The sequence below is a fragment of the Crocodylus porosus genome, unplaced genomic scaffold (assembly GCF_001723895.1).
Source record: "Crocodylus porosus isolate Cpor-Errol unplaced genomic scaffold, CroPor_comp1, whole genome shotgun sequence".
NCBI classification, from domain to species: Eukaryota; Metazoa; Chordata; order Crocodylia; family Crocodylidae; genus Crocodylus; species Crocodylus porosus.
Genome location: NW_017728947.1, coordinates 41,572,029 through 41,588,015, shown reverse-complemented (window position 1 = coordinate 41,588,015; position 15,987 = coordinate 41,572,029). Strand labels below are relative to the sequence as shown.

The following is a 15,987-nucleotide window of genomic DNA, read 5'->3' as shown; positions in this document are numbered from 1 at the left end:
AGCCTTCAAAAGAGACAGTCTCTATAACCACACAGGAGTAGGACCCACACATTTAAAGAAAAGTAAAAATACAGGCAGCTTGTTTTATGTAACAGGTATAACCAACCTGTGCTGGATTAAAACTATAAGGTCAACTACTGATTACAGTCGAACCCTATGCCCTGTGCCCAAATGCCTACAGGCTTGCTGGAAGAACAGCGACTGTTTTGACTTGGTAAAAGGTATCAGGTGTACAGCACATGAAGCATGAGATTCAGAGTTTTCCACAAGAACCACAAATGTCTGCTCATTAACAACCAGAAGCTTAGAAGCACTCATTCTGTTTCAGTCTGGAGGCTTTTCCAGAGATGAGAGAGCAAAGGAAACAAAAAGTTGCCCTCTTAATCCCCATGGTACATGTCTCCAACTGAGCTAGAACTGATGGACTCTCTCCTAAGCTGGGACATCTAGCTCGTCCCTATGGACTCTAAGAAAGTGGCCATCACTCAAAGACAAAAAATAAAAGCGACATTACACAAAGTATTAATTGCTCAAAATAAAGGGAATAGCCATATTTCCTTACCTGGAAATTCAAAGGATGATAGGTTTGGATCAAGTCCATCTTTCTTCTATCTTGTAAATAACTTCAAGCATTGGTGGCTTCCCAAACAAGACGTTGCTTTATGCTGATTTTTTTTTGTTTGTTTTTAAAATAAGTTCATGTTTTCAAAACAGCTACAGTGTAAGCGCTACTAGTGTCTCGCTGAGGAGAACAATGCTAAGGATGCAGAAAAGATGGAAGACTGAAAACAACTTAGATATGGAACTGTATGGAGGGCTGGACTGGACGTTGCAGAGATTTCATGCTGGGTTCTTAGGGTAAGGTTGCATCCCCACTTGCCTTCTGGTATGAAACAATGCAACCGACTCAACATATTTTGCTACTGTGTTTCTAAGGGCAGAGCTTGGATTTTTTAGCTTTTTGTTTTCTTCATTGCAGAGGATTTCAACCACTGATCAAGTGACCTTAAAAGAGATGGTCTCCTTTAATCAATTGCTCTTTTATAATTAAGTAAATACTGTGGCCTCGTTACGCTATTTGAGCACATAAGAAACCCTCCCATAAAGCCAAGAAATTAGGGCAGAAACAAAAGGAAAAACAACAGAAGCTCTGTCACTCACTGGGAGCTTTTTTAGAATGCATTTTTTTTTCTTGACATGTTTTGGACAACTCTACATTTTAAACAGAACATTTTTTTAAAACAGATTCTTATTTTCTAATGACTTATGAGGTGAGTCACTTCAGAGCAGACACCAGGAGTTCCAAATTAAAAATGCATGTGATGATCATGTCTGCATTTCTCTTGTGTGATGCTGAGCCCAGAGTAGCAAGGGACTAGCTCACTAAGACAGCTGGAGGTTTTTATATAGGCATTCCCATCTATCTCAATATAACAAGCTCCAAGTGGCTGGATACTGTAGGTTCTGGTGAGCCCAGATACAGTTCTCTATTACACTCATCGCTTCACTTAAGTAGACTATCACTTAAAATTCTCAATCTGTAGAAACACAAGATCCAAATGCAAGTGCATATGTTTGTGTGGTGCGGGCCAGAGATACATAAAATTTGGTAAGGGGCATTCATACAAAGACTAATATTGGAAGAAACATCAATGGAAGACTTCCCTGCTAGGTAACCCACCGTAGACCCTGCACACATACTGTTTTCCTTTTAACATTTTCTGAAAGTTTCAAAATACTTGAGCATCTGGTGTGCACATGGGATGAAAACAAAATCCCTAATGCTTGTGCATACGCATACAATAGTTAATATAATTGTTAATGTAATACATGCATATTCACCAAATATTATCGACGATATATCATGACATTCAGAAAGTGTAAAAACTACAGGCTGACAGAGAATCAACAGGGCTTCCAAGAGGCCCTGTCCTCCCCCTATTTTAATAGGAGACACCTTTTACCAAGTCAAGGCAGCAGCAGCTGTGCCATAGCACACAGAGAATTTTTAATGATAAAATTATATTTAGTTTTGCTGCCTCTCAGAGGCCCTGCCATTCTGTGGCTGGGCTTGGAAAGAAATTCCTTCATTCCCAAAGCTGTAGCATCAGATAGACAAATACATGCATAGCAATATCTTGTCTTCTCCTACAGTTTCTTGCATTGGTAATTTCATACTGGCCTAAAGGACCACTGGATTTGCTCCAGCATGACTATTCCTATAATGAGACACCAATTCTAATTCAGGGAAAAATTGGTCTGAATCTAATGAACAGTAAAAAAATCTCCTATATGTCATATAAGCCCTATAAGGCTGTGTGCTTGAGGAGTCTCTTGTTGATGCAGTGTTGGTCTCAAATTAACTCATGGAAGAAAGAGGAGATAAATTAAGCCAGGAAATCAGAGATACAAACATATCAAGAAAACTTCACTTTCACATTCACACAAACCTATCCAAAGAGCTCCCTTAAACAGTTATTCACAGGAACCAGAGCATTAGACATCTTACAAAGGGTAAGTCTAATATATGTCAGTGCAGCAGCTTCACAACAGGGAGATTTATGAAGGAGAGAAGCTCCAATATTCATGTTTTATTTCAGTTTCTTACAAAACATAAAGTGAAGATGTCCTGCTGTGATTTCAGACACCCTGAGGACAACTGCATTTTCTTTTGCACACATACCAAGCTGAATGGGGCTCTCTACTTATGGGCTTTGCTTTTAGAAATTCAGCACTTCTTGCACATGCTATGTATTACTTATTGATATTATGTCTATGATCCAAATCACAGAGTGCAGGAAACTTGGCTAGAGAATGGCAAAAAAAAAAAAGAAAAGGGATGAAGGGAAGGATGAAACTCACCTCTTGTGAGGTTCCTGTTAATAGTCTCCTGGGACATACTATGCAACCGCTTCATATAATCCTCACTGTACCAGACCCGCAGCCTCTCCCCAGGCCGGATGTCGCGACAGGCTCGAAAGTATATCCTCTCACTGTGCTGAAAGGCCATCAGGTTCTGCTCTCTCTCCTCTCGGGATATGATCACATACCTGAAAGTAAGGTTATAAGGCAGATTTGAATAAAAAACTTTCTATCCTGTTTTTCCAACCCTTCACAGCCAAAGTCTACTGAACCACAACCGCGATCATGCCAGAATGACCTTCAAAGAGAGCCAGAGAAACAGTAAGATTGGAGGGTATGGAATTATAGGTAATGATATGCAAATTGCTAGAGATACAGGACAATGAACACGAACAACTGAGGAATACTAAATAGTTTCTTTGGTCTGGGGTGCTTGTTTCTGCCTAGGAAAGAGGTTCTGACTGTTGCTGCTGTAACAACACGTGGCTGACCTGAAGGGATATCAGAACTAGTGCTGGTGATACAGTCACTCACCTTCAGCAAATTTCTTGCATAATATGTCTTAAATGGAAATGGTGAATGCCTGGAATCCACCGAACCCCATTCCATCCTAGGAGTCCCCCACATTCCGGGAATCTCCTTAAAATACCAGAACATCGTGGACTCCCACCACTCCATCTGACAGCTTTCTAAACATCATCTCTCCCTTCAGTAGAAGCTATATTCCTTTGCCTCTCTTTTACTGAGTAAGCAATATCTGAGATAGCAAAAGGGCTGAGGTCCTGGTAGGCAATAACATGTATATGAGACAAATGTCTAGACTATGGCTAAAAAGGAAAGCATGGACTCCTATGCTGACAGGTTTGCATCATATTGGTATCCAAATGCAAAAAAAGGTGCCAGTGTGGAAAAACCATAGATGCTTGAAAGCTGATACCCATATTGATACTATTCTGCTGGTTTATCTATCCTGAACTGTTTGAAGTTCAGATATGAGATTTGACTACCTGCTCTCAAATTTCAGCTCACTGAGAACATGATAAACATGTAAATCAGTCAATTTGCAGTTTGTAATACGACAATATATAAATCTAGAGGAAGGCTCACAGCATTCCTACTAGTGCCCCTTTTTTTAAATGGTGGAAGAAAGAAAAACATCCCATAGGCCCTAAAGATCTTAACTATTACCACCACCAACTTCCTCAGAGTTACATAGGATTGGATACAGGCCCCTGTCACTATACACATACGACTGCTTGATATTTTTGAACACAGTGCAGAGGAATATTTTACAACATAGAATCTGCTTCTCCTTTGCGTGCTTTTCCCTTCAGCCCTAAAAGACTCCAGATCTCAGAGATTCAAACTTCAACATAAGCCTCCTCCTACAGTCTCTTATTATATTACTCTTTATGAGTCAGCATCAAAACATAGCACAATTTTCTCTTTGGCTAGCAAAATGTGTGCATTTTCACTTGAATTCTCATACTCCCACAAAATTGCAAAGGGGAAATAATTCATAAACTTGACCAAGTTTTGCAAATACAAGAAAGGAGGTTGCAAGGCCTGAAATGAAGTTCAAGCACCTTTGGTTTTCATACTAAACAACAGTCTGGTTGACTGTAATCAGCTGTGTTTTAGACTATTGTGCATGTTCTCTATGATGCACTATAATCATTGATAATCCGTTCAAACCACAGGCATGGTTTCCTGCACCACGTTGGAGGAATGTAGTACCGAAACCAAATGTGAGAGTTAACATTTGGCTTGTGTCAGGACATCCTCTCTCTATGCTGCTAGTCACTTCACAGAAGATATAGTCAGACATTCAGAAAACACTTCCTAGAACACCCAGGAGATACGATGCCCTACTGCAGTCGTCAGTGGTTAGCACAGGAGGATGGCTACCCCCAGCACAACTAAAGTGTCAGGATGCTTTCCAGATTTTGCAGCTGCTCTGCATCTCCAACCGCCCACTGACTTCAGTGGGAACAATGACAAAGTCAGTCTGGTCCTATACACAAGCTGTCACAAGTGTCAACTACTTAACATCTTTCACCAGACATTAATGGAACATCTGGTGTTTAAACTCATCAGCCCAGTGGGAAGCAACCTTTCTGGAGGCTGTGCCACAAATTAGCCTTACTCCCTACCCAAGTGCCACTGTAATCCACTCTTCCCATCCAATCTTCTGTTCTGATTTTTGCTCCCAGCCCTGTGCTCACGGACCAATTTGCTGCTTTGCTTTCTGCTGCCTGTTCTATCTACTGCAGGGCCACCTGTCCCCTCCATTTGTGGCACCCGTGTTGCAGCTTGGCCACATCTGAATTTGCTGACGACAACAGTGCATTTTCTGGGCATTATAGTTTTGTACATTCCCATAACTGGAGTTGGCCAAAGAAAATTCCGTTAAGTTAAAGTTTGTGATATGGAGGAGGTCGAGAAGAAATTAGGTAGCATTTCCTACTGGGGCACACAGGAACAACTAATGTTAAAACTATATTTCCCCATTCACTGTTCACCAGGCTTCCCCAAACCACTCAACATTTCTGCTTGCTCATGAGAGGCTCTAAGGACCCAAAACTCCACCTCTCATGTTCCCCTAACATTTCTATTTCACCTGCCCAGCTTCCCCACCTACAAATCACACTGGTTGTGCACTACTTCTTCCCTAACATGGCTCTAAACACAAACTGTTTAAATTGCCATTTCCTGACCTCCATTGTACTGTGAACTAGGGAAAGGGGAAGAGACAGAGAGAAGGAAGGGCAAACAGAGAAACGCAGCAGATGGTAAAATCCTGGATCAGACCAGGAGTCCATCCATATCAACCTAGTGTTGGAAAGTGGTCAATAGCAGCAATTTCTGAGGAAGGTGCAAAAAGCACAAAAAGGGCCATTATAGAAATGGATGCCAACCCTGGAAGCAAGTGGTTGTTTTTTACCCTGAAATAAGAGGGCTTAGAGCCTTTATATTTTCCCTTACCTACTCTAAATGGAGACAGTTTCATAACAAATTGTCCTTGAATCTTATCAAGCTTCTAGCCTCAGGGTTATCATATGGCAGTGAGTTCCACGTGTTAGATATGCGTCAAACAACAACGCTTTTCTATTCACCAGTTTAAAACATTCAGTTTTATCAAAAGTCCTTGAACTAAGAACTGTCATCAGAGCAAGGAAGAACATCCTAGACTTTGTGGCATGTTTGAATGAAGGAGACAGAAAATTCCTGGTTGGAAGAATTCTGCATTTTTCCTAATAGACCTTATCCAGACAGATCTGGGTAAAGTCTAATAGAATTTATGAGGCAAAGGCTGCCAGAAACCTTCCCTCCTGGGCAGATCACTCCACTGTTGTCATTGCCAACCTTGGAAACAGCTGTTTCCCTAGCTACTAGACACCACCCAGTGATTAGTCTGGGTCTTGAGCCTTGTCTACACACACACTAAAGTGACATAGTTCAGTGTTTCTGGCAACTGATGTAGCTAAAACAGACCATCCCCTTTGTGTGGGCACAAGGCACTCAACTCAAAGCAAGGCCAGCTACATGAGGGTGCTGGAGTCATATCAAAACAGATTTACTTGAAATGAATTCTGTGTTTAGTAGGGCTATGCAAAATTTCGACAGGTGTTTTGTTTCGAAGCTGCTTCTATGCGTTACAAACTCAAAACAGTGAAATTGAAATGAAATGAAAGGCTTTGAAACAGCTTCAAAACAAAACAAGGGCACTTGAAAATTCAGAAAGTTTTGAAACGTTTCAAGTTTCAAATTGTGTGGGCTTGCTTACAGCTAAACAGAAACTAAGTGGGGGGGGAAGGACTGCTCTGCTATTGACATCTAGCTCCTGGTTTGATCCCCCAGCTCCCTGATCATTTCCCCAGCTCTTCCCAGGGGGTGCAGGCCCCTGATCTGTGTGTGGGGTTTCACCAGGCTGTTGCTGCAGGCTGGGGCCAGCAGCAGCCACTTGGCGCTGCCTATGCTGAGTGCTGGGAAAACTGCAGTGCTGCCGCCGGCCCTAGCCTGAAGTGGCAGCCTGATGAAACCCGGTGCGCAGATCCAGGGGCCCGCGCCCCATGGGAAAAGCTGGGGAAATGATCAGAGAGCTGGAGGACTCGAACAAGGAGCTGGGGGAATGTTCAAGGTCCCCCAGTTCCCGGTTGGGTTCCCCAGCTCCCCAATCTTTCCCCCAGCTCTCTGATCACTTGCCCCAGCTCTTCCCAGGGGCATGGGATCCCAGATGATGAGGGATGACAGCAGGCTGCTGCTGCCGGCAAGTGATATGAGTTTGTTTTGAACATTTTAAGGTGCAGTTTCCCAGAAACTCCTGCACCTATCTCCTTGAAACCTGACAGGCTTCATGCCCTCAGGCGGGGCTACCCTCCCTACAATTTTCATCCAAATCAGGCAAGAAATGACAAAGTGATAGGCATTTTCGCAAGTCCCATTATAGCCTATGGGGGAAATGTTGAAATGTGCCAAAAGTGAAAGGAAACACTGTCCCTTCAAAATAGTGAAATGGAAGTCAAAACGAAACGGTGCTGTTTTGCACAGTCCTAGTGTTTAGGCAAGAGCTTAAGACATAAATGGAAGATCCTATTCCCAAGCAACTGTTCTAAGTTTTACTGGCCATTCCACACGGAGAACGATACTAGTGACCCTGGACACACAAACCTATTCATGTAGTCATTTCTCTTTTGGTGAGAGGCACACAGAGTAAAGTGAAAATAATTAGCTTGAGCTTTCTCATGTGCGACAGTCTCATTCTCTATATTTCCTGGCTTAGACAGGCCTAAGTGCCGAGTAACAGCAAAGCCATCTCTAAGACTGAATGAAGATTTTGTCCAGCCTCCTCAAATTCAGCTAAATGCCATGACCCAAGAGTGGACAGGTATTCACTGCAGTACTGAGATATAGAGGAGCCTTTCCTGTACTTGCTAGTATGTATTGACTTGCATCAATTCCTTAGCTGTTGGAAAAGTAAGTAGTAGTGACCCCAGCTATACAGAAGCTGTCCCTGCAGTATATACTTTCAATCTGTCAGCTCAGTGCTCTTCTAAATTCCTTTTGACCTGCTTCTCTCTCTAGGTGAAATTTGTAGCCTGGGTTATAGTATTTATGTAGTTCCACGTGCATCCCTTCTTTGAGGAAAAGCTACTCCCAGGGTCCTTCTGATCTGTGTGGCAGCTGGTACAGAGAGGCACACCTCAGAAAAAAGGGGACTTGGAGGGAACCACTGTACTCAGTGAAGTCTAAAGTACTGAAGGGAGCCAGGAGCCATTGCAACGATGTGCTGTTTTTTTTAGACAATGGGAGAGCTTGGGGAGGTGATCCTTAGCAGGGATCAGGGTCTCAGTTATCATATTCACCTCCCCATCAACTTCCTTAGTATGGCCACATTCTTTTTCTTGCCCCAAATCCCACCTTGCTCCTTTCTGCTCCCTATCAGATGCTGTCTCCTCCCTAGGGGCTGCCTCTGCTGGTATTGGGCCAGAATGGGAAGTAAAGGAAGCCAGGAACTGCATCAGACCTAATGGCACAACTGAATAGCTGCAGTTTGCCGCTCACGTTCCAGCTGAGCACAGGCAGTCTTTGCCTGCAACCCAGCCGTACAGCAAGAGGGCTGGCAAATGTATGAATGTCACTCCAGCTGTGTGGCAGTTTTGGGGATGCCTGGGCATCTGCAACAGCAAGGAAGATATCCTTGCAAAATTTGTTGCATGCCTTTAACTAAGCAACTGCTTCCCTGGCACAAGTTCAGGCAGAGATGAATAGGAGAAACAAATGACTCAACAAGCATGCGTGTTAAAACTGTTATATATTTATTGTAATCTTAACAAAAATACTTTTAAAGAAATACTTTTCCAGCATATACAAGAAATGGAAATACTTGAGTAAGCAAAGCCATATGCTTTAACAGGGGCACTTAATTGCAAGGCTTCAATAACCAGTTAACATGATATGTACAGGAAGAAGTACCCTACTTCAAGATAGTACAGAGAAACCATTTCATTGAGGACCTTCACAGGGCAGACAATCTGTCCCTAGGCAGTGGGCCCATCTGCGTAACCTCACAGAGGAAGTTCAGAGATACATCTCCAACTAGTCATTTGAATTTATAATCCATAGTGCTTTCTCCTAACCAATCCACCAGGCCCTGATATTTCAGGGGAATTCTCTTAAAGCTGTCTGGCCTACCATCAGACAAAACACTAAGTGCTTTTGTATGTCTGAGCTTGACATTAATAGCCTAATCATAAAAGTACCCATGACTCCTCTAACAGTCAGTGGGAGCTGTGGGTGCTTATCAGCTGCAGGGACCAGGTCTCCAAGCTCCCATGGTCCCCAAGAACAATGCAATCAAGGTGGCCAACCTTGCAGGTTTGGCACTAAGACCTCAGTGGGCACGTCTACACGTGTCCCTATGGTGCCATTGTTACTGTGCCATCATTTAGTACTTCCTTTTGGTGCTGGTGGCACACAGTAAATTTTAGCTGCTATGTCACCGTAGCAACATGCTATAGTGAGGGAGTGTGTTGCTATGATGATGTTGCTGCAGCATCACTGTTTGTGCCTGGCAATGTAGTGTCTTGTGTAAATGTGCCCAGTGTGGACCAACTGTATAAAAAATATAACATATGAATACTCTTTAGCCGCACTGGATTTGCTCATAAAACCATTTAAAGAGTTTGCCACTTCTTTGATTCTCCATAAGCCACAATATTAGATCAGTTTCTTGCAGACTCTCCAACAACTGCCAAGATCAAATATCTCCTTGTTCTCCAACCCCCCAGAATGAAAAAAGAGGGGGCTTTTTACTGACTTCAAATATTACAACAGAGACAAAATGACAGACTGCCAGGAAGGGAAGTGAAAGGGGTCTGGCCTTAATGCACTGTGAAAATTTCTCTAAAGGATTCCAGACTAGATTAATTCCTGGAAGAAAGAAGGAGCTCTTACCAGACCTAGGCTGTCTTAACAAAAGCCCTTTATCATGCCATTTCAAATAACCTATTTGTATTATGACTATTGAATGAAGGACAAAAAATTGTGTGCCAGGAATGGTTCAAATTCTGTAGTCATACACTGAACCCAGTTTCTGACAATTACCATAATATAAGAGAAACAGTAAACAGCTAAAAGAACAAAACATTTAAGGGAAGTAATGCAACCCATAGTTTTGCCTTATTCTGTTGCCTAACTTCACTGCCCAAACAACCTTTAACTCAGTTTGTAATTATCTTGTGACACTGTGGCATCCTAATCTGATTTGTGTCCTACCTAGCTCTATGAACAAAAAGATACCCTTGATAGCTTGGTTTACACACTGCTAGTGCTACTCAGTATGAATGTTATATATACATTGTTTCCTCTTGAGGCAGTGGTCCACAACCCATGGCTTGCAGGCCTTGTGTGCTCACAAGAACCTGTGCTTGAGGCCACAGGAAATTAAAATATTTAAACTAATGCTGACAGGGAGAACAAAGTATGTGGTTGCCTACAACTGCCCTACTTACTTGGTATTCTCTCCAATGGGCCAACAAATGTTGGGGACCATGGAGGACGGAATTGCCGAGTAACTTCTAGAGATCTAAGCAACATGGCACGGATATGTAAACAAAGCAGACACATAGGTGTGTTGTAGAAAAAGATGCTACATGTTGTAACCAGGTCAAGTAAGAGCATTAAACCTGGTTTTGAAATGATAAGTGTACACATAAAGGCAGATGGAGTGATGGAGCCTCTTGTCCTGACTACACTGCACTTAAACAACTAAGATGTTACAACATTGGTTTCTCTTGTCTGAGTAGAAAAAGAAAGTGTGACTTAGGGTCTTAGCTTGGATGTCTACCAGGACATTAGACTGTAAGCTTTTCAGGGCAGAGAGCACTGCACAAATTCTGCCCTAAATTACTCCAGTTTAATTGCAAAACAACTCCCCTAATGTCCAAAGAGTCACAGTGAAGTAAAACTGGCATATATGAGGTCAGATTCATGCCCTGTGTCTTTACTTGTTTCTACCGAATATCTTGCACATTTCTGGATGTTCAAAAATAAAAAGGTTATAACATGCAAGAAAAGAATATGGTACGACTCTGACTGCAATCATATTATACAAACACCCAGGTTTACCTACAGCTGTGAAGTATAATCAGGGCTTCAGATACACTAGGAGGAACAGGAGGATTAAATCCTACAGTACAAGTACGTGCAGAACTGCAGGATTCTGGCCAAGTGTCAGACCACCCTTTCTTAAAGGGATTTATGTGTCAAATAGTGCTCAGATATTCTCTCTCACAGCAGCACTGCAAGAAGAGTTCTCTTTGCATCCACTTTCTCCCCTTCTCAGCATTCACACTACTTTCCCAACACCCTGTGTAATGATTGCTGAAAGCCCTGATCTCCTATTATTACTGAGCACAAGATGAACTAACGAGCAATAAGAGCCTTTAAAGCTGTAATGATGCGTTGACTAATTAAGACTGCACAGCACACATGCCAGTTGGCAGGATGACGGCGGGAGGACAGGGGTAAGAGAGTTTTAGTTAGGAATTTTGCAAATAAGCTGTTTTAGTAAATAATATTTCCCAGGCATTAAAGTGATCAGGAAAAGGAACCCTACTGCATCTCAAAGTGTCTAGAGTACTTAAGCTGGGGGAAGAAGGGTGACAATAGCTTCTATGCTACAGGCCCATGATTCTCAACCAGGATGCTGTGTAGAGATAAGCAGATAAATACAGGCTCAGGCTTGTCCTTGCCTGGCCATCTCTCCAACCTCACTACTGGACCCCTCTGCAAGGAAGTGAGCATTGTAATCTATGAATCAGTTTTTGAAATTGGGTGCCACACAATTCATAGAAGCAATGGAGGGGTGCCTTGAGTCCAATAAGGTTGAGAACCACTGTTCTAGGAAGTAGTAGAGCTGCCCTACATTCCAGATTCTAAGAGTTTGAGGCTCTGGTTTGTCAGGACCAGGTCTACTCACCTGCCATAATTCTTACTACTTTATACCTAAGGGTGGAAGGAGGCCTGTTGTCCCTTTCCATGTAATACTGAACCATGTGTGAAGGCCCTGTAAATCTGCAACAGGTCAGGAGGGGAGACCCTTCTTTACTTAATATAAAGCTGACTAAAAATGGTGTTTTCTCTTCCGTGACCTGGTAGTCCGTGCAAGACGGGTCTGCTTTGGAGGACTTTGGTTGGATTCTGCACTGGGCTCGGGACTATTCTTTGAGCAGGCTGCCTGCTGAAGGGTCCCTTGGTTGGCATTTGGGTCCTGCATCCTTTGAAAAGCCTGGATCCCATCCTGGATTTCAGTCAGGGCCTGACACATCTGGCCAACCTGTCCAGTCAGGTCAGCCATCCTCTGGCTGATGACATGCATGCTGTCCGCCATGTCTCTGTGGATAGCTACCAGTTCCTGGCAGAACTGCCTGAACAGGTCTGTCTGCTGTATGTGGGAATGGAGAAGTTGCCGGTCAAAGCTGGAGAGGGGTGGGCTCCTGGTGCGTGGGCGAGGGGCTCTGCAGGACGACTGGGCTCGTGGGGATGGGTGCTGCACTTCCTGCCTTTGGCTGGCAGCTTCTGACTGATCAGATGAAGAAGAGGTGCAGAGGAGAGAGGGCCCAGAGAGCTGATTGGCTTCTGCACTGTCTCTCTGCAGCGATGAGAAATGGTGTTCCCGCGAGGGGCCTGGCACTTCCTCATCTTCATCAGCTTAAAAACAGAACAAAAAGTATAAATTATTAACATGAAAACTTCTCATCAATGGTGTCAAGAGATCTCATAGCAGTCAGAAAAGTTTCCCTTCACTATTCTGGTATTAGAGACAAGTCTCTGGTTACATGTTCTGGTGCATACCTAAAACATGCTTGCTCACATGACACAAAAATGAATACCGAGGCAATCAATGTTGTGACCAAGTGCCGAGAGTGAAGAAACCAAATTTTCTGAAGAACCCAAACTGGCAGGTATCCAGTATAACCGAGTGGGGCAGGAACTAAATTAACTGTATACAGTAGCAATGATCCACTTTCTCCTAAAGTGCCCACATGTTTTGGTCAAATGGAGGTTGCTGGCTTTTGGACTAGTGTTTCAAAAGACACCAGCAATGTGCACGTACCTGATGCCAAACACCTGGTTATGCATTATCATAAAATATTTCAGACAAAGAGCTATGAAACAGCACCTGGAGCTTCCTAAGTTTTCACTGACTGTCATCATTTTTTGCCTTGGTCCTATCAAATGCTGAAACTCTTTTATAGCAACAGGACACCCCCACCTACCTCCCCCATTAGCTAGGCACATCAAAATGATGGAAGAAACGACACCAAAGGAAATTCCAACTTAACTTGATGCCACCAATATTAATAAAAATCTAATTAGAACCCTGTTCATGGGTGTACACAAGTCAAAATGTTAGGATGATTGACAACTGGCTTGTCCAGTTCCCTACTGATGATGCCCTAGTAAAATTTATGAACTTTAAAAAGGCTAGCAGTTTAGAAGTGAGTTTCTGAATGAGAAAGGCTATAAACCCTGTAGAAATGTACCCATTATTCCTTCCACTCTGAAAGATACATTCTAGCTTTCAAAGACTGGTGCAAAGAGTTGTCTCACAACTAACCCCCATTTTGCCAGTACTTGCAGAGTTCTGTCCTTGCCTTTCTATTAACACCACTAATTAATTGGAAGAGGTAAGGTAAGTGATACAACATGGTGAGAGAACCCCAAAACTGAAACTACTACAGTCTCTAGAATAAAAGATATCCTTTCCTCTCCTACTTCACCAAAATTTCACAGCCAAGCAAATTCTACATACACACAGGAGGAAAAAAAATCATAAGCAAAGGCTAAAAGCCCTTACAAATCAGCTTGTGTGTTCAGCATTCACAGGAATTACTGAGTTTAATTATAACTAAAAAGTATAATAGCTTTATTGCCTCTTATTTCAATAAATAAATAGAAAAGCACTCATCACATGCTCTTTTTATTGTTATTACTGTTATTGAATCATCACGCTACCCAAAAAAGAAAAGTCAGAGACCAGGTATCAAAGCACAAATGTCAATTGTTGCACTAAAAAAAAAAGCCTCTCAGAAGTTGGTTACTGTGCAGCAGATCCTTTAGTGTTGGGACTTGGTGGAAAGCTTGCTCAAGACTCCTGTCTATTGCAATGCCCATTTGTGAAAAACTGCATTTTGTTTCATAAATGCCTGTCTGCCAACTGGGACCAGTTGTCCCTCCCCCAGAGCTGTCAATTGCTGTAGCTGGCTTCGTTAAAGATTTGATAGCCCATGTCTGTCCTTTAGAGAAGCACCTCAGCAATACCAAGTCACTGGAAAGGGGAAGAGGCAATAAGGGCAAAGGAACTGAAGGTGTGGATAGAGAAGAAAATATTAACTGGTAAGGAAATTTCCTTCATCCCATCTCACTGCACTATGATCAACAGAGAAGGCTTATTACACAGTTGGGTCTTGACCAGGAAAGCAACATAGTATCTTGGATTACACACAAATGGCACTTTCATGTCAAAACTGAGATGTGCAAGCATAAAGACAAAGAGTTGTTAAGGCAATGATACTTACAGCTTGTTGATGGGCTGTCAACCACGTCCAGATCCGCTCTCCGGAAGCCGTGCATCTGGCGTGACGAATGTAGCGTCGACTCGATGGCTCTCTCGTGGGCGGTCAGGACGATGGCCGAGGGCCGCCCCATGCTGCCGGGGCTGGAGAGGGACCTCTGCATGAATGCCAGTTTGTCCTTGGTCCTTCTCTTCATGTCGTCCCATCTGTGCTTAATGTCTTTTACAGACCTAGGGACCTGGCTGACGGATGTGATTTGCCTTGCTATGCCTTCCCAGATCTTGTCCCTGTCAGCATGGGATAGACGCATCGTCTCCCTCCCAAACAGCATGGCTTCGTTCCGGGTCACCTCAGTGACCAGAATGTCCAGCTCTTCCTTGGAAAACTTGGGCTTCCTCTTTCGTTCAGCCATGTTCCTTGGGTTGAATATCCCACAAAGCAAAATTGGGTAAAAGGAAATCAGCGCGAGGCATCCCTCACATCCAACCATATAGCCAGTGCTGCAGTGGGGCTGACCCCAGCAAGAGATGTGGATAGGGACTAATTTCTTCTACCTACAGCAAGCTTTCAGTTTTCTTCGGTCAAAATAGGAAAGGGCAACCATTTTGTTTTTTAAAGGAAGCTTTCAGGCTTGAAAATGAGACTTTTATAGAGGTGCCAGTTTCAGCTCTGAGGTTAAACTGAGTTTTACACATAAAACAGGGATTCAAAGTCTTTGTAATGTATATATGAATTTTAGCATAACCTTGCTAATACTACAGCACTTTAAGTATAAAATAAAGTGTGAGAATTTATACTTAAATCAATTATTTTATGAATTAACTGTTATTTTATAAATGGGATCATAAAGAAATTTAGTATCCTGTATCAGACTTATTTTTGTGTTCTGAATGTTCCTAATAAGGAAATATAATACAAACTCTTATAACTTCCCTCACTGTTAAAACCAATACTTTATGCATGGGCTACATCTGAAGATTTTTTTTTTAGAACAGAATAGTGGTCTCTCTTCTACTTTTATTTTTGACCAGTGAAAGTTTCTTCTCCAGCACGGCTAAGAAATAATGCTCCTCTCCGTGGAGTTCTCTGAACTATCCTCTTTCAAAAGTGGCCACTGCTTCCATTCACCATTTGCAATGGGCTAAATCTTATTTATCACATTCCCAAGTGGAATGTATGTAGCTTCATAATTGCAACTGTAGACAGTCACATAGTTACTATCCCAACTGTAGTTGAACAGTATCACTCTACATACATATTTCTGGAAGTGAAATGAAGGAGGGGGACCACCCACCTTTTCACCAGATAGTATACACATTGGAGTAAGCCCTAGAAGCAGGGAACCGTGGCTTTTTACCTTGCCCTCACCCAAAGGCAGTCTGAACCAGTGCTGCCTACTTCCCAGCAAACTGCTTTAACCACCAGGCCACAGGCTAGGAGTTGTCCAGAGTGCTCACCAGCTGACACTGGCCCACTGCACCTTGTATTTATCATTCATTGGATAAAGTCGCACTGGAATATTTTTTACACCATTGTGAACAGG

At 42.8% G+C, this 15,987-nt stretch overlaps 1 protein-coding gene across 2 annotated transcripts in view; it reads right to left on the bottom strand.

Moving 5' to 3' along the window:
- PRDM11 (PR/SET domain 11) overlaps positions 1-15,987 on the bottom strand; it is a 38,183-nt gene that overhangs the window by 11,461 nt on the left and 10,735 nt on the right. For both annotated transcript variants that reach the window (XM_019551308.1, XM_019551309.1), the window contains exon 5: positions 2,863-3,050. In XM_019551308.1, coding sequence (XP_019406853.1) covers positions 2,863-3,050 — 188 coding nt within the window. The remainder of the gene's footprint in view (positions 1-2,862; positions 3,051-15,987) is intronic.